This window comes from Chamaea fasciata, unplaced genomic scaffold, assembly GCF_029207755.1.
Source record: "Chamaea fasciata isolate MVZ Bird 193981 ecotype frontalis unplaced genomic scaffold, bChaFas1.0.hap1 SCAF_9, whole genome shotgun sequence".
Classification (NCBI taxonomy): domain Eukaryota; kingdom Metazoa; phylum Chordata; class Aves; order Passeriformes; family Sylviidae; genus Chamaea; species Chamaea fasciata.
The window spans coordinates 22,604,107-22,626,029 of record NW_027094094.1 but is presented as its reverse complement, the minus strand read 5'-3'; the positions used below and the strand labels follow the sequence as shown (position 1 = coordinate 22,626,029).

The 21,923-nt window shown below is 37.6% G+C and overlaps 1 protein-coding gene across 14 annotated transcripts in view; it reads left to right on the top strand.

Moving 5' to 3' along the window:
* Positions 1-21,923, top strand: part of KCNMA1 (potassium calcium-activated channel subfamily M alpha 1) — a 427,658-nt gene that overhangs the window by 353,427 nt on the left and 52,308 nt on the right. For all 14 annotated transcript variants that reach the window (XM_066191493.1, XM_066191492.1, XM_066191496.1 and 11 more), the window contains one exon: positions 11,100-11,193. In XM_066191493.1, coding sequence (XP_066047590.1) covers positions 11,100-11,193 — 94 coding nt within the window. The remainder of the gene's footprint in view (positions 1-11,099; positions 11,194-21,923) is intronic.

The window sequence follows — 21,923 nt, the reverse complement described above, 5'->3', positions numbered from 1 at the left end:
CAGTTAAATGGGGGGGGGGGGGGGGGGAAGTCCACTGATGCTTTGCTTTTTTGAAAACTTTTCGTTTGACAACTTTCCAATAACAGTATAATGACTGGAATAAACAATTACAGAGTGAATCATAATTTGAAAAGGCAGTGGAGAATGAAGACTAAAAGTCAAGAAAAATGTGTGAGGGAATACTAAAATTTGATTTTAAAAAGATGTTCAAGGTTCAATGGACCTATGACTTAGTCTAAATATAAATTAGGATTTGATTAGGAATTGAAGTAGTTTTTTTTCTACTGTGCAAACTTGGCAAGGAAGAGAAGATGTTCATTACGTACAAATAATGTCCTATTGTCTATATACCTCTGTGTTGGAACAAGAAACCACATCCATGAAATCAGAAGCCTTTCTTCTCAAAATTGCACACGCCAATGTGTGTAAAATGCTGTATGTGTGGGAAAGGCTTGCTTCTCATTTATAACAGCATATACATGAGGTATGAACAGCTCCTGATCTTAAGTCCGTTGAAGTCAGTGTAAATGTTTTCTCTGACTTTTGTGGACTTTGGATCCATCACAGTTTGGACAGTCTTAAACCACTGCTTGCTGAAGTCATTGTAACAGAGAAGTGGTAATAATAGGTACAGCGTTCATGAAATGCTGTTCTTGAATTATGTTCTTGAATTAAACTGGAGGAGCAAAGAAAAAAATGTTGTATTTCTGTGGTAACCTTAGGGAGTTGCTCTACCCTTAAAAATAAGTACAAATGGTGGAAACCTATATGTAAGACCTTTTTTACCAAAAGATTCAAGTTATAACTTTTCTGGGTTTCCAAACTCCTTTGTAGTCTATTTTTCATTCTATATACAAGTTAGTCTAAAAGGTTAAGAACTTAAAGTTTATATTGATTTCAGTGAATATCAGAGCAGCCATCTTAAATTAACAACAGGATCCAGCATGGCAAGATTCCACGTTTGCTATTAGCTATCTTTTTTACAGCATTCAAGGAAAAGCAAAGATGAGGAATATATCTTTGTCTGAGCTTCAGTTCTTTATGTGGGAGAAGAATTAAGACTGAAAGACCATGTAATATTAACACAAAATTTAAGGATTGGATGCTAATAGAAAGAAAAAAGGAAAAAAGAAAAAAAATAGTAGACACAATGCATATGTTTTGAAATTTTATATGCCTTTTGCTAAGAAGGTACAAGCCTGGGACAAAAAGAGGGGAAAAAAGAAAAGAAAAGAAATATTTCTTGATCTGCAGTTTCAAAGAGAATGTCTCCTGTAAGCATCATTCAATATTTGCAAAATGTTCTGATGATGCGTTCTTGGCATTCTGGGATCTTGATGTTTTATCTTCTTCAAGTGACACACACTGCAACTAAAAGCCAGCCTCACCTGCTTCTCTAATGGTGCTAGTGTGTAGAGATATGCAGTGTATCTTTTTGTATTAAGAAAACAGGATGAAATGCATTTCCCTGAGTTTGTAATGCTCATAGAAACAAAAGCAGCAATCCTGCTTCATTTGAATTACCATTTCAGACACCAAGCGAACGCTGCTCTGCAGATTCTAAAATTAACATTCTTGTATCTCATCTAGCACCATTATATTGTAGTTTCTAGTCAATGATTTCATTACATGTGTTACCACCAAAAAAATCAAGTAAATTTGTAAAATAAATAGTTCATTGGCATAAAATGATTTTTAGATGATAAATAATATGAGGTGGTTTTTTTTCCCCAATAAATAACAAATGTTTAGATTAAATCATATTTCAATACTATGCTGAATTCCAACCCCAACTGATTTGGCACATTTTCTTTTTTGAAGCTACCTTTGATAAGAAATGCATTACAAACTCATCAGTTTAGCTTCCTGTTAACAAAGAGACAGCAGCCGTCTGGATTATTCTAGATCCGCAGTGAAACTGCCACACTATGTATGCTCAAACTAAAGCTGTGCAAGTTTGACAAGGGGCAGATGAATCCAGGAGTTATTGTGCAGGGGTTTAAGTCTATGCGGCAGCTGACGGTTGAAATAATCATCTATACATCGCTCTGAGCTAGCTGGGGAAAGGTTGAAGCTGTATATTTTCAACATATCTAGCCTAATGGTTAATCTGTTGTCTTGTACGGGGGGTGCTGGCTGGAATCACAGCAATAGCTGACAGTTTGGAGGAATTGCTGTGGGTATTTTCAGTTGCCTGATTCACAAAGTGGTAGGTAGCAAAAAGTCTAAACAAGCTTGTCATTGAGTGAGGCAAGTCATGCTCACTGTCGCTCCCATCAAAAGATCTCTGGTAGCCAAAAGCTCAATAAATAAATTGATTATTTGCATTTAGTAAAAGAGGGCTGCATCTTGTCTTCACCCCCCCAACCCATGAAAGCTGAGCCAGATTGCTGTATGGTGACTGCTCCTTTGGAGGTCAGCTCGGGAGATGTTCAGGAGAAAGACATCGGTTAAGTTGAGGAACGAAATAAAATACTTCTTCAAACCAAGATAGTTTAACTGTTAGAAACGCTCCCTGTATTTCTAGTGCTGGATCTGACATATCTTCACAGTGACATGGCATTACTCACTACAGAGATTAAGGGGGTGCAGTATGAATTAGACTGAAACAAAAATGAAGTATCTGCAAGTGACAGCTCTGGCTGATGGCTGACTATGAAGGAAAACACTGTGCTAGTGTCTGGCGAAAAACAGTGCTGAAAGCCTAGCAGCTGATAGAGATGGGGGAGGAAGGGAGCACTGGGTATCGGTGGTGGTTGTTTAGAATGTCTGGTTTTGGTCAGGATATTTTTTCTCCTTTAAAACACATTTTCATCTTCCCTTCCAGGCAAATCATGCTGAAGCCAGTTTCAGCCATTTTGTTGAAAGCACTGTACTGGTATTCTGCCTTGTTACATTTAAATTAAAGCTCAGCCCAGTTTTAAGTTATGGCAAGTGTATGCTCACAAGGAATAAATAGAGATTGCCACAGGCATTAGTTTAACTACATTTGTTGTTTTAAAAATGTTCAGGGAGTTGCAGATTGCAATTCAGATTATCTTCATTATAATAAATAAAATGTATAGAAGTAGAAACAGGCATGATTCCCTAACGCAGTCTGTAGGCAAGTGTATATTCATTGAGCTTGAAAGGGAGGTCCTGAGGGTGGGGGTAAGGAATAGGAGTATATGCAACTTCAAAATACCTTTACAATCACATTAATATATCACATTTTATACATATTATTTTTTATCTCTCTAATGGTGACAGGCTTCTTGGGCTAATTCTGTACAGCATTTATTAAAAGTAGGTAGTGTTCACCCAGGGTGCAATTAGAAAATACTACAGAAAATGGAATTTCCTACCCTTACTCTGCTTTTATCCTGTTCTTTACTGTTTGCCATTCTCAAAAAAGTAGTTTATAATTCACCCTCAAAATGCCTCTCAAAATATTCTTAGGTCATAATAATGCCTTATGGATGCATGACAATGTACTGATCAGTTCTAAGGAACATGAGCAGCTTAAACAATGCAGGCCTGTGACCGTTTCCATTGGAAATAAGGTCATATGTCATACTACATTAAAAAAAAAATCTAACTGTGACTAGAAAAATAGTCCTGTTTTAGTAGACTTCGCAGTGCTAAACTCAACCTATACCTGGAAGAGAACCGTGGTGGATTTGATGTTGCACAGTGGTACGGCAAATTACACCAGTACAGACAGTTTGATTGCCAAACCTAGTGAGGCGGTGACAATATGTAAGGATGTATTTAGTTCCATATAATTAACAGCAATCTTTGTTTCCCAAATATGTTTTCTGTGAAAATCAGCCCACATAATAGTGCAAAAACCCAATCAGATTTTAAAGAAATTATTAATGAAAATCAACTGTCTTTGCTGAACAGAGGGGGATTCTTCAGAGGTGGTTTAGGCTGTGCACACTGTAGTCTGTATCTGCTGAAGTTGACCTGTGTTTCTCACCCAGTTGTATAGTATTTCTTAGTCCAAAATCTCTGTGCTTGCTCATGTAGTTCAGGGTGTATCCTGACAGTCCCATGTGTGTGGCACAAGGTGCACCTACAGCTTGACAGGCTATTTACACTTAGAGTAACCAGCTTTACTCTTCTGTGGTAAAAAATATATGTAATTTTAGGTGGAATGGAGAAAGAGATTATTATCTCTACCGAAGATAGGTCATTCAGATATTCTGTAATCCTTGCTTTTGAAGATTGTGTAAAAAGACATGGGCCATAAACTGTTGGAGTAAGAAAGAAAATTGTCCTGTGTACGAAGAATTTCATTACTGATCCACTGTGGGACTTCTTCCACTTTGATCTGAGCTCTTGTCAGAAGCAGGAAGCTAGAAGTCATGGGATGAAACCAGTAGTTAGAACTTTTAAGTCTGGAATAATTTGACCAAAAACAATTGTCAACTTGTTATGCCCATGCTCAGTAATAGTACCTGTCCACACTGTTGGAAGTAAGGGAGAGTAACTTAGGTTTTAAGCAGTCTGCCTTCCTGCTGAGCAAGATCATGTGGTGCTTTTAAATATGGTGCCAAGCTCCAGATGTGAAGGCATACCAAAAGACAAGTACTTTTGTTCTGACCGAATCTGTGCCACTGTAAGCACAAAATCTTGGGAAAGTTTGAATTTGTCTTCATGGAATATGCCATAAGACATACACTGCTGTGGAAGGTTATTGCTTAATAGTCAGGTCTGGTATCTGAAACCATCACTTACTGAACTCCAGAAGAGACTGTAAAAAGATTATGGTGTTTCTTAAACAACTTGATTGGAGGGTTGATAAACTTAATAGATTCTGGTCTTGTTCCATTGCATGTGAAGCTACTTTGATACAGGATGTGGATTTTTAGAGATTATTTCCAGTATTACTATCTGCACTTTAAAGATAGAACTAAGTTGATGCGTATCAAGGCCTTCAAATACATGCTTGACCAGTGACATGTGTAGGGAGATAGATATCTGCAGGTTTATTTTATCATCTGAAAATTATTCCACTTGGAGGAATATCAAAAGTAGAAATACAAAATTTGATAAAAAAGCTCAGTAACTCTGAGGTAAAATTGATAATTTTCAAGTAGTTCATTCACTATTTTAAACATTCTATTTTATTTTTGTGGCAGTATTGCTAATCAAAGATATATGCTCTCATCTGATCATTTAAAATATATGTGAATGTGGTGAAGATGCATTATTATTATTATTATTGTTATTATTAATATTATTATTATTATTATTATACTTCCAATGTTACTTCTATTAGTAAAAATCAGAATAGCATAGTAAATAAGACTTTAGGTCTTTTCTCACTAATTTTTCTGTCTACCTCAGTCAGAATAGTAGCAAGCCAGCAAAAGGTCACTGAATTGGAACTTGGGTACTTTGTCACCAACTAGTTCGACCTTGTTAAAAAGTACCTTCAGATGACTCTTGTACTTCCTGTACACTTACCTTTTCAGTGAGAGAGGCAGATTTTGTGTTTGAAGAAAAATGGCAAGCATGGGAATGCTATTTTCTTCTCTTTCCTGTTACCAGATGGTGTTTCTAGCTGGTGGTAAACTAAACAAAGATCCCAAAACACATGCTGACCTCCTCAAATACTTTGCCTCTACTCACTGCTCAATGTTCTCCACTGAATCTTTAAGAGAATTGAAACATATGGAAATAATGCTGCAAGTTTATCAGTCCACCAACTACTCCCTATCTAAACTTCTTGCTTCATTAAACATAACCAAATATAAGGTCTTAGTGGCTCAATCATGTATCTTCTCTAGACTGTACTCATTCAGAATGAAACAAACATTAGGACAAAATCTTTATTGTGTATTTTTAACAGAAAAACATTTTATTGTTGGTTTTTGCTAAGGGTGCCATTTGTTAGAGGTATTATTAGGGGGGTAGTGTTTGAATAGACTTGATAGATTATCAATGGGAGACAAAGAATCACAGTTTTAAGCTAAATCCCTATTTAGAAGATTTTATTTTTTAACTTTCTTTTTGGAGGTACTATGCATGACCTCCTGAAATTTACAGTATGCGGCACTGTTGAATAGTCAACAACTTTTATGTGGGTTCCTTAAAATCAGTTTAATTCTGTAAGTGTGCTTTCACAATTTTGAAGTGGTGACCTTATGTTTTGTATGATTCCTTATTTATTTTAATAGCAGCAGAGTGCTCTACCTCCCCTGTCATTTTCAGTAGTTTTAAAGAAATAAACATCCTCCACAGATAGTAAATCTCAAAGCCCTTATCAACATGGGGGAATAACTATTACCTCAGACATACTTACCCTAGGATGGGATTATTGCTTAAAGCTGATAATATTGTTGAATAATCCTTTTATAAGTATTCTTTTATAAAGAGTCATTTTAGAGGGGAAAAAAAAAAACCCACAACATAAGAAAGCTGCGGGTATAAACCTTTATTTCTGCTGTTGCAACTGATACCTTAAGCTTTAATGTCTGTGTTTCCACATAATATCAAAATTGATTCATGCCTGTGGTTTGAAATAATTTTTAATAAAAAGAAATTAATTTAAATTTTTTCTCATTATTTAGAAGTAAAGAATGCAGCTAGATCAAGTTACCCAAAATGTTCATATCAATTCAAGAATGCAACTACTAATGCATTGATTGATGCCAAGTCCACTGAAGGAATCCCGGAACCTGTTCCACTTGTTAATAACCGTAAAGGGAGCCTCTTCCTACCCAACAACCCCTCGCTGCTGCACCTTAACTTACTGAGTTCTGTTGAACAAGGAAAATCTACCTACTGTAGATTGCAAAGGGCACTCAGCTTGCCTGTAAAATACCGCTACCATTTCCAAAAGCCTGGGTTGAACCAAGATCTCCGTAGGTAGCCCAGTAGTTGGATGCATAAGGCAATACAGAATGGTTTGTGCATGGTTTTGCAGTCTGTTTTCAATGTGACTATGACATTACTAATGCTCTGTTAAGTGCTTACAGATGTGGGTTTCTCCAGATGTGGTGATTAATAAGTTAATCGAGATAGCTAGTCCACTAATGTTTCTGGGTGGTTTGTGCTTTACCTTTCAAAGGATTTAATTGCTTTGAAGCATTTACATGCTAGGCAGAATGAACTTACCACGTATCTCAGTTCATGTGATGTTCAGTAACATAGAGTTATTTCAAATTTCAGCTATTTTTGGTGTCTAAAAAAGTATCTGTAAACTAGTTCACCTAGTGACCTGGGAGAGGCAGTCAAGGAGACAGTGTTGTTTTAAAAATAGTTAGAAAATAACAAAGAAAAAAGTTATGAACTTGTCCACTGTTTTGAAAGACTTTCCCTTTTTTTTGTTTTAAAAATGAAATGAGGATAAAAGTCAAGTAATATGTTGTTACAGATGTTCAACTCCACATTAAGGCTGTTAAAATTACCAGCACATCTTAAACCAATTCATGGAACATTGTCTGGAGGTTATGTCATTGAAATAATGAACACTCTTTACTCAAGAATAAGCAAACATGTTAAAGCATCAGTGTAACTTTAAATTAAACTCCAGCATAAAACTGAGTGTCTGAAGCCTCATTAGATTCGCCTGACATTTTTTTAGCATTGAGTTCTTCCTGAACTGCAAAACTCTTACTAGACAAGTGAGCTCTGGGTTGTTACGGCAGTACAATAAGTGTTATACTTAGGGATGTGCAAAGAAGCTCTTGAATGTTATTAGAACTCAGAGGCTGAATTGAGTTCCAAATCTGTAAAACTCTGTGTCCAATTCTTGAACTTATTTCCAATTTTCATGAGAACGTTAAAAAAAGTCTGTGTAACATAATATGGCTATAGTTAATACAAATCTTGTAGTATAAAGACATAAAAAATGGGGACTCATTAATAAAAGTAAACATACAATATCAGAATTAGTTGTCATATATCACAGCCCCATCATTCAAATATGTTTGTCTTTCATAAGAGCAAGTGAATTTAAGACTCCCTTTTAAATTAATGCAGATACAGAAACCATGAAACTAAAGTATTTAATAATCTTACTAAAAATTTTGCTAGATCCACTTTAAATAGGCAGGAAATTGACAGGAGTACCTGAAGGATAATAATTAAATATGTTTTATGACCTAGTTACTACTAAGAAACCACTTGTGAGTTATCACTGCGACATTTTTGGGAACCAAGCCATAGGTAATAGTGTCCATTAGATACTTTTCACATATTTCAACTTCATGTGTTCCCTTCCTCTGTTCTTATGGAGCTGTGTTGCTAAACTGCACATGCCCTGCAAACTCTGCAGAGATTTCAGTGAAAAATAAAACCTGATTTTCTGTCATATGATTAATATAGATCTCCTTTCATTGCTACAATGAGAAGAATTTGCTTTCTTGGTTAAGCAACACATTGAGATCCCACAGAAGGCTTTGCTAACAGGTATTAACTACTGAGCCACGTCCACCTTGGACTTTCCAGGCAACTGGTGACAGTAACATAGTTTGGATATGACAAGCACATTCCCAAAAAGGAAGCTTATTTATTGCAGATGCAGTACCAATATTAAGTGCAGACTAGAAGTGTACTTGTAGAAGTTGTTATTTTGGATGATTACTAGTAAGACTTTGATTTTAATTGGGCAGCAGGTTAGCATCACCTGGCGTCACTGGAGAACACAAGTGTTGGACCATATAGTACAAAAACATCCTTATTGTATTAACCTTGAGAATTTGAAAGGATCTGACAGGAGTCTTATTAGCTAGCTGCAAACTTGGGAAAGTATTACTTTTTAATATTGTTTTCTCTTGTTCAGAGAAATATTTCTGGTTCTAATATTATCTACAGTTGACTAATGTTACTGTAAGATTTTTGCCCATGGTCCTGATGGCTGTGTATTTTCCTTGAACTGCTAAAATTGTATAACACTACACTTGTGGGGCCATACTGCATCTCTGGACAAATATTCTGTAACTCCATGGTAACAGATTGAGTGAAATCTAGAATTTTTACTCCCAAGAGAGCAAAATAGATATTTTGTTGTTTTCTGGAAGAAAGATTTTCATGTTCTTGTTCGTTTGATCTTTTAAGTGCTGGAACTGGATATTTGTATCCAATAGAGAACAAGAGAGTACAGTGGATATCTTGAAACCTATTGCCTATGTGGAATAGCATGCAAATAACTTTTTGATAGAGAAGTTTAAAACAAGACTAGGTTATTTTCAAGAGAATAATTTGAAGAGGGTGTTCTGCAAAGTGCAAAGACTTGCACTTATTTGCAATCCAAACTGCAAAGATATTACCAACAAAACATTTCTCTGCGTGTTCACTTCATGGTACACATAGCTAAATACTGAAGTGATCTAGTTTAATACATGCAAACTGTCACAGAAAGAAAATTTCGGTTTGTGTATTTTTGAGAATTTGCTGTGAGCTTATTTATCTCTCAGCCAAAGAATGGCATTTGACTAACCATCAATGAGCATTTACACTACAGGACTTTGGTTTGGAAAAAGAACAAAGTCAAATGAGAAGAAAATTCCTTTATCTTTAGGGATGCTGCCCAAGAAGAGAAGGAACTTACTGAATAAATCATTATTAGACAGTCATTGTTCTGATCTAAGTATGATCTTTTACACCACTCTTTGGCACATTTATTTTGGGATTAGCTTTGTTTGGTTGATTTTGGTTGATTTTTTTTTTCTTTGCAGTTCTTTCTTTGGTTGTGACTCCCTTGTGCTAGATGATGCCAGGTCATCTAAAAAGAGAGAAAAATCTCTTTTCAGGGCCCAGCCCTTTGGTCTTGACCAAGGCAAAATGAAGTTCCATAGCAGGCTTGGACAAACAGACAGACATGGCAGGCTGGCATGCAGTCTGTAATTAAATAGTGTCAGAAGAGGGTTATAGCGAAAGGCTATTGCTTCATTTCTTCACAGATAAGTCAGGGGCAGGTGACACGTATCCCAGTTTTGGTTTTTTCCCTATGTATCTTGTTGCAAGTAGTATTTTTTTTTCCTCAACCTCTGCTTGTGCACTGCATATGTTTACTAAGCTCTTTATATATAGCAGCTACTGCTACTAATGTCTTTCCTTTTAGCTTTAAAGTAAAAGCTTCCTAGGCATCAGCTATAATATCTTCTTAATAATTTTTTGGTTAACAGTAGGATGGGAAAAAAGTTTACTTTTTCTTCTTTATGTCAGAATAAATTAGCATTTGCATGAACCTGAGAAAGCAGGCATGAGTTTATTACCTTTGATAGCACATGTAAAGGTTACATACAGATTATCAAGTGCAGTTACAATCTCAAAACAGTAAAGATTGTGGTTAATTCTTATAGATGAGTTCTTAGGAAGCTGCACCTGTTTAAGCAATACATATTGTTACATAAGTTATCCAAGAGTAGTTTATGACTGACAAAACTGTAAGTGATTTTATATCTGGAAATTGAGCTGTCTTTGAAAATGCACCTCATCCTCATTAAAAGATTGCATAACATATGCATCCTCTGTTATACAGGTATTGTCTCCCCACTTCCATTCAACCTCATTCTGTTCACTCCTGTTAAAACTCCGTTTTGTGAGGAGAGCAGGGAGATGAGGTCTGACTTGTGCTGGAGATCTGTGCACAATGGCAGGCTGCATTCACATTCCCGACTAACTGAATCATTGAACATCAAGGCATTGAATATTTTACATCTCTTCATGAAGACTCTGTTGTTTGGCATGTGAGGAGCAAGAACCAACTGGTGTCTAGGTTCATTAGCAAAAGCAGGCTGGCAGCTGTTATGTTGATATTGCAAATAGTACCTTATCTGTCTGGGAATACAGCAGAGCACTAATTCTATTTTTCTGTAGCGCAGATTAACTGATAATAACTAAGAATAACCCGAATGTGGTCCCCCCCGCCTTTGTTTTTGAAGTCTGAAACCAATTTGAACACCTATGTTCAAAACCCTGGTATTCTTCTCTGCTTCTCCTTCAAACCAATCTCTTCAACTAACATGTATTTGATTTTTATTACTGTTGGGATGAAGTATCAGTGCGTGAATGGACATAGAGTGTGTGTTCTTTGCTACTTCACTTGTATTTCATGTTGCACTCAGAGCAGTATTAATCTCATGAGTTCCTTATATTTCCAGTTGAAGATGAGCAGCCATCGACATTATCACCCAAAAAAAAGCAGCGAAATGGAGGCATGCGAAATTCACCCAACTCCTCACCCAAACTGATGAGGTAAGACTGTAAGAAACTCATATCTTCATCTCCTTTCTTTCTTCCTTCCTTCCTCCTCTCCTCCCCCCACATCAAAAATAAGGGGAGGGGGTGAAAAAAAAAGATTGTTAGATGGTTTCTGAAAGGCTGAAGTATTTATTCTGTCAGCTTGTCAGCAGTTAATGATAGAGCTGAAAAAAAATTCTGTCATGAAAAACAGTTTGAAAAGCTGTTTGAAAAATACATAGGCTTTAAAGTCTTAGCTGTCACCCTGTCCTGTCCATGTGTAGTTCTTAAACAGCAGTGGCACTAATGATAGCACTAACCAATCAGGGGAACTCATGTGGTTAGTTTGCCTCAGGCAATTCTCTTTTTGTTGGATTCCCTCTGAGTACTGTTTTCTGTACTTAAGGCCATATGTGAGATGTATCATCACAATCAAAAATGAACCTGAATATTACCTTCCTTTTATCCTGTCGATTGAAATCAAATTTCTGTTAATTGATTTAGACTGATGAAAAAGTCTAATAATATATGTACTTGCCAAAGCAAAGTTCAAAACTAACGCAGTTTTAGTCAAGCTAAAAGCACATTAATTATGAAATACAGGGATTTTTAAGAGGGTAGGATATACTCTAAAAGTGGATGATGAAAACAGCATCTTGTTAGTGATATTTTCCCCTGTTGCTATATGTACGTTATTTTACAATGGTACTCCTTTGTATAACTATGTAGTTTCCTTTCATAGGACAAATTACCTCTAAGAGATTTGTTAAAAGTATAACTGCAACAAGAAATTGTAATCTCTTAAAATATTATGTCATTTCCATTCTATTCTCACTGTGCTTTGCCTTTTACCTGCTCAAGTCTGTCAAAATGGGATCCTTTGGTAGACAGAGTTTTCAAGGAGGCTGTTCTGCTCTCTTTTTGCATATCCTGTGTTGCCAGGCTAGACCCTCAGTCCATAATTGTATGCATAAATACCACAGCAGAGATTTTCCACTCTGTGTATAGGTATATGTACACACACTGAGAAAAATGTAAACTTATTTACATATATAAACAGACAAATACGTGCAATTTGAGATTTATGTGTGTATAACTGTGCCTGCTCACAGAGGTTAAGTGAAAAAATTGATACAAATACATAGTTCTTCCCATAAATAAAATCTCTCATGATTTGTATTATTGACAATAATTTTGTTCCTGTAACGATTCTGGATACAAGTAGGTGATATTTCTCTTTGTATCTCAGTCACTAGACTGGAATTTTCTTTGGGCAGTTACAGAAGCATCCATATTTGTTTATTGTTTCTGAAATATAGGGCATATTCAAGGACATAACTTCCACAAATCGTCTTCATCTCTGTTTAGATTACAGAACCAAAAGTGAGATTGATTCATGGAGGGAAAATGCACCCAGCTGTGGCTTTTTTTTTCCTATTGACCATCTATTTCTGTTAAATGTATCATTAAAAGTTCTCTGCCTTCCTGTTAGCTCAGCCTTGCCCATATGACACTGATTTACATGCTTGTTTACCATTTATGAGGAAAAATAAAACGAGCATACTGGCAAACTTCTCATTTTTATAGTGCCAGTTGTCATGCTGGCATCGTTTTCAATTTACTTACCTTTGGACAGTCCTCTTATCTGGTTCTAATTGTTTTAACTGCTGAAAATTTCACCATGGAGTTTCCCCCCACTCACCTTCTCCCAGATTCTAATTTTGGGGGAGCAGAAGTAAAAAGAAAGAGAAGGAGAGAGAGAGAGAGAAAGAGCTGAAACATTTGGAGCTGAACACACTGTCCCTGTTTGCTATGTAAAGTATGCCTCATTTCTTTGATCTTGAGTAATAATAATTCTAGGGAGTTATACTGTTTTCATATGCTTCAAAGCTGTGTCAAAGTTTTGCTGCTTAAGGGTACTTCTTTATTCTATTGGCTCTTGGGTACTGAGATGACAGGTCCTCTGTACTAGGTGCAGGCTTTTTCAAGTCATAGCCTTCAGCAAAACATCAAATTACCAAATACAGGGTAACATACTTCTACACAAATGCCTTTCCTGTAGATATATTATACCATATATATTAAATACTTTAGTGTTACATGGTACATTTTATGTGCAATAGAAAGTGATGGTTTGAGGTAGCCTTAGGGGTACTTTTTTCCACAAGCAGAAAAAGCTAGTGTATACCGTATCAAGTATGGTTTTTACAGGACTTTCTGCCCGAAGGCCTTTGTAAATAAGTAATGATCAACAGATTGGCTGTGGGTTTTTGAAAAGCATGCCTGTGTCAGTTTGCATGATGGGGGAAGATTTTCAAAGTACAGCCTGCTTTCATTGCCTGCTGAAGAGGGACTGAGGGAGAGTAGTCGTCCTGAGCCTGAGCTGTCTGCTCAGTAGCACATCAGAATTGCTAAACACAGGTTGAGCAGTGAGGGGAGAACTTGCCAGGCTTCCAAATCCAGACATTGTTTTCTTCCTCTTCTCTGTTGCTGCTAAATTTATTCTCCAGCCCAGTGTTCGCACCCTCAACTTCTCCCCAGACCCAACCATCTCTTCCTTTTACTCTTTATCTACACTGACTTAACTTTGGTCCAAGGTGCTAAAAAGACAAAGTGGATTGAATCAGAAGAGAGCTCTGTTAAGCTTTGTTTGTAATGGTCAAACCCTTTTCTCTTCTCTGAAACAAAGGTGGACTGTGTTATCTGCTATTTCGTATCCTCATAAATTGCAGACAGGGACGGGTACTTGCTTTCCTGCCCAGAAATCTTTAGTGTATGTCAGCTATAAGTACCCAAGAGGTAAATCAGCTAAAGCACTGTCATATCTGTAGCTGATATTTATCTTGGGATTTTTTTCCCGAAATTTACTTTAAAAGCTCCTTTTGCAGGTAAGCTTTGCCCCTGTCGCACCTGCCCAGACATAGCTGGCTACTTTGCAAACTTTTTCTCAGCTGTGGTTTTAGATCCAGAGGATCTAGAAGGAGCCTGGAAGACAAGTCTGGAGTATGAAAACAACAGATATGTGAAAAATTCATTTATAAATTGAAATCCGAACCGTGATTTTTGTATCATTCTGAGCAGCCCTACAGTTAAGATAATGTTGGAAATGCTGCATAGGTTTTAGATTTCCACAGTGGCGGAGGCATCAGGGAAGAGGGTATTATACTATGAGACAAAACTTCATGACTTCTTGTATTGCTAGAACAGACAATGGAAGTGGTGTCACAGGGATTCCCTAGAACCTCATGACAAGTTGTCTGACCTGTTAGGAGAGAGGGAATTTTTGAGATTTACTAACATGTAAGTAGAAATCTGCATTACCAAATATGATCCAGATAGATACATTGGAGACATCTTTTTAATTACATCATTTTGATTACTCAATAATACAAGAAATTACTAACTGATATAAAGAGACGACTGGCATACAAATGCTCTTTCATATATCACAGATGGTCTAGACTCACATTGGGAAGTCACTGGTCTGACTGCTGCATCACATCAAATGGCATGAGCAGAATCACACTGATGCAATACTAGAAGAGTCTAATCAATCAGAAACAAATCTTTCAAATTCCAACAATACCTACAAATGCAAATTAACCAGAAAAATACACAGCATTGTTGTTACTGTTTTTACCTGTTTTACATCAGCAAATGTCTGCCCCATTAAACGCACAAGAGCGTGGATATTTTTTTTAAATAACTGAAACTCCCACAGGAAAAAATAGATACTCCTCCTGTTAAGATGTGAACACAAGGACATCCTATTACAGTAAAAAGTAAAATTTAAATAGGAAATGGAAAAGGAAGGAAGGCTGTGACTGGGAGAGTGATCACATATCAGGTGTCCTTCATGAGGTGGAGAAGAAAAGTAGAACCAATCAATGCCTCTGGTATCATGCAGCAGTATCAGTCCCTGTTCATCATCTCAGTTGCAGGTTCTGATGCGTGTTATTGATGAGCAGCTACGTTAACTATGAGGAGGCTGTGTTGCCTGAATATCAAATACAAAAGCTAGTTTTTAAAAAATGTGTCATTTTGAATTCAGAATGACCAGTAAAAATGTGAAAAGCCCTGGATATGAATCAAAAAAGGCACTTAAATGATTGTTGCCGAGCCTCAAGTCTATACTTAATGCTTTGGTAGCTGCTACTGCATGAGTGGAATACACTGACTTGAAGGAAATGTCAGCCCAGCTGAGTCAAACTACCTCTTAATGCAAGAACAAATAGCATATGACAGGGCCCAAGGGGCCTGAGGAGCAAACAAATAGTTTGTCCCTGTCCACTCTGAATGTAGTGGTGTAGTTGACATAGGCCTCTAGACAAGTAGCATACTCAGCAAAGGGTCATTATCATTAGTGTCCCTGATCACATAAGAATCAGAGGCATCAGAGGACACTGGGTTTTCAGTGTGTTGCCAAGGAGAATTTCGTAAGCCTGAGGATTTTTTTTGATCGAGGATCTAAAATAATTCCCAACCAGACAATAAAACTTGCTCAAAAACTGTCAAGACCCAGCTAAATGACACAGAAAAAAAAGTGAGCTCTTTGGCATACGTTTCCAGAAGCCTAATGAGATTATTTATCTGAAGCTGAAGAGGAAACCTCCTGTCTTTTTTCCTGAAGTTGTATATAATATTTTAAGTATATGAACAATGGCTGTGCACATTTATCTCCTCATCCACCCACTAAGCCACATACACTTAAATGTACATACACATTTCTGCTAGTGCCACTCAGCATGAATTTGCATTGCCTCTGCCACTGTAGTGCTGCCCTTCTATGAACTGAAACTGTGAGCTTTCTTATAGAAACTACAAAAACAAAGTAATGGCAGATCTAGGGAAGCATTTCTCAAGCTAAAACTGGTAAAATAAGTTGATTCTGATCATTTTCCATGACTCCTTTGAACCATATATATTAAAGACCTAAAGGTAAGATTTGAAAAGGTGAAAGCCCACTGATTAACCATAATGGTAGTATATATTTATGTCCCTCAGCCTTGGAATTTTCCATTTTTTACTCTCAGATTTATATCCAGATTTTATACAGTGCTAATATGCAATGGTAACCAAGCTGCAACCCAGCAGGTGTATAATAGCACAGTTCACTTCCTGATTCTGTTTTATGAGTTCACTACAACCAACATGAACAACAGGAGTAATTCAGTTATTACCATGTTGCCTTACACCAGTTTTTAACAATAATATAGAATTAAATTATTTAAACGATATGTGGTAGTATCTTTTAGCTTCCTGATTTGCTACCATTGATAGACCACGGAGTGGTGACTTTGGTTTCCTGTTTAATTTGTCTCCTTTCCATTTCTTTGTTGAATTGAAGGACTGGCTTCTTTATCTGTAGAATGGTATGAGGGTTTCAAAGAGACTGTAGTGGGTTGATGCTGGCTGATCCCAGACACCCTTGAAAGCTGCTCTCTCACCACAGCTGGACAGGGCAGAGAAAATACAACAAGGGGTTCCTGGGTTGACACAGTGACTGAGATCACTCACAAAACAGACTTGCATTAGAGGTATTAATTAAATTTGTTGTTAACAAATTCAGAGCAGGATAATGACAAGTATAAACAGACCTTAAAACATCTTCCCCCCACTTCTTCCTCCTTCCCAGCTCTACCTCCTCCCCCTAGAGGTGCAGGGAGATGAGGAGTGGGGTTTATGGTCAGTGATCACATGTCATTTCTCCTGCTGCTCAGGGAGAGTTCTTCCCTGTCTTCAGTGTGGGGTCCATCCCATGGGAGAGTTCTCCATGCACTTCTCCAATGTGAGTCCATTCCACAGGCGGCAGTTCTCTGCAAACTGCTGCAGTCTGGGTCACTGTTCCACGGAGTTCAGTCCTTCAAGGACAGGCTGCTCCCGCCTGGGTCCTTCACAGGGTCACAAGTCCTACCAGGAAACCTGCTCCAGCATGGGCTCTTCTCTCCACGGGTCTGCAGGTCCCTGCCAGGGGGCTCCAGCATGGGGCTCCTGTGGGGTCCCAGCCTCCTCTCAGGCATCCACCTTTTCCAGCATGGGTCTCTTTCATGGGCTGCAGGGGGATCTCTGCATCCCCGTGGACCTCCATGGGCTGCAGGGCAGCATCCTGCTTCACCGTGGGCTGCAGGGCAGCCTCAGCTCAGGCCCCTGGAGCACCTCCTGCCCCTCCTTCTCCACTGACCATGGTGTCTGCAGGGCTGTTCTTCTCACATGTTCTCACCCTGCTCTTCTCTGGCTGCAATTATGTCTGCACAATAACCTTGTTTTCCTTCTTCTTAAATCTGTTATAATAGAGGTCTTAGTATCATTTCTAATTGGGCCAGCCTTGGCCAGTGGCAGATCCATGCTGGAGCCGACTGACATGGAGGAGGAAGCTTCTGGCAGCTTCTCAGAGGAGCCACCCCTTTGGCCCCCTGGCTACCAGAACCTGGCCATGCAAACCCAATACAGTAGTTGTGTTATAAGCCATATAAGAATGGCATCAGATTTTGGTGGTTTTTTTTTTTAAATCTAGCACAAGTCTTTTTGGGATGAGAGAGCAGTATCAGGAAAGGAAAAGAGACTTTTCCAGCAGAAGAAAAATACTGTTTTTATAAATTTCAGGGTAAGAGAGGATCCACCCGATCAAGGCAATAGAAAGAAAAAGCTCTTTAGCTGTAAACCAGTTTTAAAGAAAAAAATGTATTCTTATAAACATTGACTGGCAACAGTGGTAGCTTTTATCATAAGGTCACACACTTTATTTAAGTGACAAAAACTCTCTTACATTTTATGATGCCACTTAACTGTGGGTTTATTTTTTTACAAATGAGAAATTATTTTTTCAGGTACATTTTCCTACCCTCAAAGATTGCTAGTTCTGCAGCTTCAAAAGATCTAAATGGGAAATATTAAAAAACACATTGACTGTGTTCTTTTTCTCCCCCTCATTAAATTGCTTATACAAAAATCTCAGAGTTAACTATTTTGTTACTTTATGTGAGAGGCTTCATACTTCAGAAGGATATTCTGATCATGTCCTTAAGTATCAAGATACTTTAAAAAGGAAGATTCTTACAGTGAACAGCTTTATATCAGTGTTCTTAATAATCTTGATAAATTAATGGGGAATCTTCAGTAAGGCTTCTGAGAATAATAAAACCAGCAACATCTGGGCAGAGCAAGTAGGAAGAAAGGAGAATTAACCCTGTAGTTCAGTCCATGAACTGGACAAGGCACTAGGTACCAACCACTGTATTAGATATAGTCTTCCTAGATTTAGGGAAAAAGACAGTATGATATTGTAGTAGTATTAGGATAGCTTCTGAATATATCAATGAAAGCATTTAGCAGTAAAGCGAAGGTTTTCTTTCTCTTTCTCTCACTGGGTTTTCTTCTCTAAAGCCTGGTGCATCCGGGCACTGAATCCTTACAAATTTCATTTCTGATTAACCTGTGAAAGGAAAGATCAGTGAGAGAGTGTCATTAGTGCAACACACAGAGGCAACAATTTCTCATTACAACTTAATGCCATCCACACAGACTGCAGGGTCACAGGGAATGGCTAATGGTAGCCGACAAATGTTGGGTGTATTAGTCACAAAACATTTGCTGAATTCCATCAGAATGTCGTGACAACCTTCATAGCTAGTCCCAGCGAGCTGCTAGAGTCAGTGGAGTTTTCCTGTGACAAGCCGTCACTCTGTCTTGGTTGAGCTTTATAGCACCAGTCAAAGCAGTCACAGAAGATTGAAGTGACAGAGGCCCACTGAGTAAATAGTGAAACATGCAGCACATCATGAAATATTCAGCCAGGGTGTAAAAGCTCTAAATGCTTTTTCAATTATTAGCACCTGCACTGGCTGCATACATCTAACACTAACAGCATGTTAATTGCCACAATTTGTTAGGGTAGTTGTAGGAGAAATTTCGAAGGCATGAGACATGCTTTAGCGTGTTTTCAATTCCTCCCTTACCTTCAGCAAACTCACTTCTTCCTCCTAAAATTAAGCATCTGTGCGCATATGCTTGCTAAGACAAATCCACAAACCCGTAAGTCAGGTAGGAAAACTCAAAATTTCTGAACCACAGGCAAGGTGTCTCTAAAGACCCTGAATCTTGTGCAGGAGACTGCTAAACATCTTGTGCACAAAGTCCAGATATGTCTACCTGAGAAAGGCACAATTCCAGACTCTAACAAATACATGTTAAAGAGGAATAGTGTTTTTTTCAGGTGTGTTTGGCATTGACTTCATATAAGGAGAATTCTATTAGAGGACAGAATAAAAACTATCCAAGATATTGTCTTACTAATGGGTAAAGACTAAGAGATTACAGTTTATTTTCGTACAACCCCGGAGTCCTCCCTTTTGGTCACACAGTGTTCTTGTTCCCAGTGCTCATCACACGGAGTAGTTCCACTGCAGATCAGGGAGTGTATGTTGCTCTAGTTCTCTATTGCATATGAATAATATCAAGAGGGCTAAGACAAGGGTAACATAATACAAGGCTATGTTTAACAATAGTCATTTAATGAGGCAGCCATTTAGTCCTGAATGGTCTCTGCAGCTCTGTCCATCCCTAGTCAGTACCCAAAAGTTTCAGAGTCAAAATCTCAGATTTTGCAGTGGTGATAAATGTGTGCTAGGGAAGCAGTGCTCTTTAAAATGTAATGTTGACTTCCTTGCAGTAGGTTTGCTGTAAGTGGGATTTATGGTTTTGCTTTAGGCTGTTGTCTTCCAGGCAGGCTTTTTGGGTTTGCAGCTGTAGCATGGCATTTAGCGTCGTTTTCAAGTTTAATTGCACATAAGTGGCATTATATGCTCTTCAAAACCTTGAAAAGATGGTATTTTGCTCTTCATTTTAAGTCATGCGTATGTAATATCTGCCATAAGAACCAGAGAAGCTATTTTTAAACTGGGGGTATGGATGAGAGAAATTTAACTTTTGTTCCTTTCCTTCCATATGGCTTTACATGTCTTTTCCTAGCCAGAAGGACCGCATGCTTTGGTCACTGCAAGTCATAAAAACCAACATCTCAATTAAAACAAATACTAGGGGTTTAATTGACAGAAAGTGCATTTCTTCATGTGACTTAAATTCTTGAATCAGAGGACTTTGCAGGCCTGGAGAGCATAATGACTGCAGTGTGAATATAAGCATTTCTGCAGTAACCTGCCAGTGTGACTCAAGCACAGCTTGACAAGGCCATCTTCAAGGATGAGGAGGCAGAGAGGCTCTAGAAGCATTCAGTCCATGATTTGGCTGTAAAGGCAACAACTGTAATGCTTTGTGTAACATAAATTTTAATGGGAAGAGGGGGTCCAAATGCCTTAGGCAGATTTGACAGCTTTGGCCTCTCTGTGTGTCTATCTTAATTAATTTTGAGTATTTGCAAAACAGGTTTGGATTATCAGATTAATGAGTGTGTATATGTCCAAACTAGTAATACTATTTTATCACTGTTGTGATCAATTCAGTTTTTAAATATGTGAGCCAGTTTATCTTCTGATACACTCAGTAACATCTGAGGACAAAGTTGGACCTAAGTAGCGAAGTTTCCAATGTCCAGAGACATCTTCACGGATCACTTTACTGAGAATGAAAGAACATTGGTTAAAGAGAGATTAAAATCATATCTTAGCCCAGAAGATTTACATTTAATAAACACGCTTACATGAATAACCCCACATATTGTGAAACAGAATGTGGCTAGTCATATCACAGAGTCCTTCTCAGGCAATATCCATTATCCTGGAGTAAAGGCAGTACAATAATATCTCTTAGCATGCTTGCGTATTGTGTGTCTAATCCTGTTTGCTTCCTTTAAGGTTCCCACTTGGTATACTCCAAGCAGTAAAGCAGAGTCTAAACAGTTTATGATACTGCAAATAAATGCATGTATTGATTAAAAAAATAAGTCTAAAGGTTTAAAAAAAAAATCACAACTTGTTACCTAAAACTTCAACGGGGAGTTATATCTGATTATTCGTATGCTTTGTTCTTTCCTCAGCCCACTTACATTTAAGCCTGAAATATTCTAATGAACCTTTGGCAGAAGCTACTTTGAATGTTCCCTGTTAGGATGCAAAACCCAAAAGAACTGTGCTAGGCTTTAAGCACTCACACTCTAAAAATTGCCTCAACCTCAAGGCAGTTGACCATAATTGGATGTCAGATATCTGATACCACTTGCTTTGTTATAACATTCCTTTTGATTTGTATCATTTTTGTGAATCATTTTTGGGTCTGGGATTAGAGTACTGCTAAATACTCACTTGTGTTAAAGCTTCAGATCATCTGTTTAATTTTAAATCTCAGAGCAGAAAGGAAACACTAACTACAAAACTAGAATGTGACATTTTTAAAAAACTGATTTATTATAGTTCCTCTGATGAAGGATGGAGGAAAATCCCTTCCTACATTTGCTTGATTTCTGAAAGGAAAATAAGGTAATTTGACTGGTGAACTTTGCTTTTGGAAAGTGAACTTTTCAGTGCTCCTCTAGAAAAACTCATGGAGAAATGTTTTGTTAAAGTATTGGGGGAAAATACTCCTAACCCTGAAACAGTAGAAAGAAAAGCACTTCTCAGTGGAAACTCCTGAAGATTTCTAATCTTTTGGAAAACTTTCTTTTTTTTCAAACATATAGCTAACACATTCCATTAGAAAAAATAGCTGGGACAGAGAAGCATTAAATGTTGTCTTAAGATTAGTACAGCCTTCAAATGCAAGTGTGTTCATGCTGCAGATCTTATTGTGCCACC